At 32.2% G+C, this 2,335-nt stretch overlaps 1 protein-coding gene across 1 annotated transcript; it reads left to right on the plus strand.

The window, feature by feature from the left end:
- The first annotated feature begins 621 nt into the window (after positions 1-621).
- Positions 622-2,119, plus strand: LOC111394319 (transcription factor bHLH120-like). The gene is made up of 3 exons (XM_023020105.1): positions 622-986; positions 1,115-1,438; positions 1,743-2,119. The coding sequence occupies exons 1-3, from the start codon at positions 663-665 to the stop codon at positions 1,821-1,823; spliced, it is 729 nt and encodes a 242-aa protein (XP_022875873.1). The 5' UTR covers positions 622-662; the 3' UTR covers positions 1,824-2,119.
- The last annotated feature ends 216 nt before the right edge of the window (positions 2,120-2,335 follow it).

Below are 2,335 nucleotides of genomic sequence, written 5' to 3' on the forward strand. Positions count from 1 at the left end.
TTATATAAATCATCATCAAGGACGAGATATAACAATCAATGGGAGGTTCAATTTAAGAACTTGAAGGAAAAAAATTAAGAAGATAATTGCCATAATGAGTAATGATTGAAGAGTTTAAATGTGACGTAACGAATAAAAATTATGGTGTCAATATAGACATTGTATTTTATTATTTGTATGTGTATTTAATTATTGCATCTAATTCGATCTTGATTAAATCTTTTGACTCTTAACCCTTAACCTTTTTGGGTCGAAGCTTAGGTCAATTTCGAAAGCATTGAGCGACACTAAATGACATTAAATGAGATGCACAATTAAATTAATCATATAATTTTACATTTAATTAAGTCGGTCACATAATACCATTTAAACTAATGCTCTAATAGCAGTAACAGCATTATTCATAGACAAATTACAGAATAGTGAAATGATTCTGATTCCCACAAGATGTCATTTAATATACCAATCATTCGTGATTAAATAACATAATTAGGTTTAACCATTCCTATAAATAAATATAAATACTACTGTACACCCTAATAAGTCATGTGATGATTGCTATTGGTATAATTAGAGTGGTCATCCTCTATAAGTATTTTTATTACATAGGGATGCATTTTGAAGAAAACCTTTGAAATATTCTTGAAAACTTGCTAATTGAGATGTTTCCTTCACAATCACAAGATGATCCGATCTTTAAGGACCCTTCAATATTCCAAGAAGATATAGTAAACCTAGAAGAATATCTGATTGCAGATCATCAAGATTCTTCAGTGCTGACCAGAAACCGTAGTCGTGCTAATCCTAAAGATACAAAAAAGCGGCAAATAAAACCATCTTCAGATGATGAAGAAAACAAGGAAGGGGTTAGTGCTGAAAACAAGGGCAAGAATATTCCGCATAGAGAATTTGAGAGGCAAAGAAGGAAACAAATGGCAAAGCTTTATGCTTCGCTTCGATCACTTCTTCCTCTTGAATATATCAAGGTGAACTAATTAACAAGATTTTAGCCTTTTCTTTTTATTCATTACAGTCGATTGCTACCCAATCATCTCTACCAAACAGTGTATATTCCAATTTGCTATAAATTTAGTTCATATCCGTGGTGTTGTAGGGGAAGCGTGCTGTATGTGATCACATGAACGAAGCTTTGAATTACATAAAAGATATGCAGAAGAATATACAAGAACTGAGCTTGTGTAGAGACAAGCTAAAAAAATTGTATACTTCAGGCTCAAACAGTAATTTAATGCCTAATAGTGTGATAGTGAGTCCTTGCCAAGATGGTGTCGAGGTTTTGATAAGAACTAGCTCAATAGAGGGAGGGTTTCCTCTGTCAAGAGTTCTTGGGGAATTGATTAGGACAAATCTCAATGTGGTAAGCTGTGTTTCTACAAGAACAAATGATCAAAGGTTCCTCCACAGAATTCAGTTTGAGGTAAACATATATATGATTTCACCTGTTCTATATATCTTTACAAATTCCCAAATTTTTTAAGAAAAATTAAATCAAAAATTGTTGTCTACTCTCTAACACTTTAAGCTTGGTTTAACTCCATATTGGAGTAGGCAAATGTCACATGGCCACTTTTTATGATAAATTGTGCACATATTAGCCTTTGAAAAACAGAATTTGACCTATATAAGACGCACATTGACGCCAATTTAAACTCATAAAATTTTTTTCTCTATAATGTTTTTAAACGAGATGGTTCAATATCTAAATAATCCTTTTTTTGCAGGCCACAGCCACAGTACTAATGTGCATCCATCTATCAGCATTGCGTGAGAGATTGTTTAATGTGATTAATATTGAGAATTAAATTTTTCAATTATCATCTCTTGCATCAATCATCAAAGGGATACACTTGGTAGGGCATGTTCTGAGCTTGAAGTTACCTACAATAAGCATATCTACATCTTGCCTTCAACATTTGTTTTCTTTTAAGAAGTGTGTTACAAAAGGTAAAGAGCACTGGTTTTATCCCAGAATTCCATTCAAGATGCTCAATAGTTTGTTCATATTGGATTTTTGTTTCTTGTAGTCACTTTGCTGTAACTATATAATTGAAGAATTTTAGTAATGAAGCATCATCCTCTCTGGTAAATATTTACCTAACGCTGTATCATATGACATTATTTTTCTCTAATAAATATGTAGCTAACGCTATATCTTATGTTGTTATTATTTTTTTCAATTTGTTTCTATGTGGTGATAGAGGCGTGTTTCTGATTTAATATTGCAATTTTTTTTCCTCGAGAGACGTTCTCGAAAAAGAAACCAGAAGTGTTTAGTGGCAACACATTTTTGAATTATTGCTTTGTGGGTTAAGCT

The sequence above is a fragment of the Olea europaea genome, chromosome 1 (genome assembly GCF_002742605.1).
Source record: "Olea europaea var. sylvestris chromosome 1, O_europaea_v1, whole genome shotgun sequence".
In the NCBI taxonomy this organism is placed as follows: domain Eukaryota; kingdom Viridiplantae; phylum Streptophyta; class Magnoliopsida; order Lamiales; family Oleaceae; genus Olea; species Olea europaea.

What these genes read in the sequence shown, in the direction of transcription:
- LOC111394319 (XM_023020105.1), top strand. Translation starts at nt 663, where the DNA reads ATGTTTCCTTCACAATCACAAGATGATCCGATCTTTAAGGACCCTTCA. An exon ending in TTCCTCTTGAATATATCAAG is followed by an intron (nt 987 to 1,114) that starts GTGAACTAATTA and finishes GTGGTGTTGTAG; the next exon opens with GGGAAGCGTGCTGTATGTGA. An exon ending in TCCACAGAATTCAGTTTGAG is followed by an intron (nt 1,439 to 1,742) that starts GTAAACATATAT and finishes CTTTTTTTGCAG; the next exon opens with GCCACAGCCACAGTACTAAT.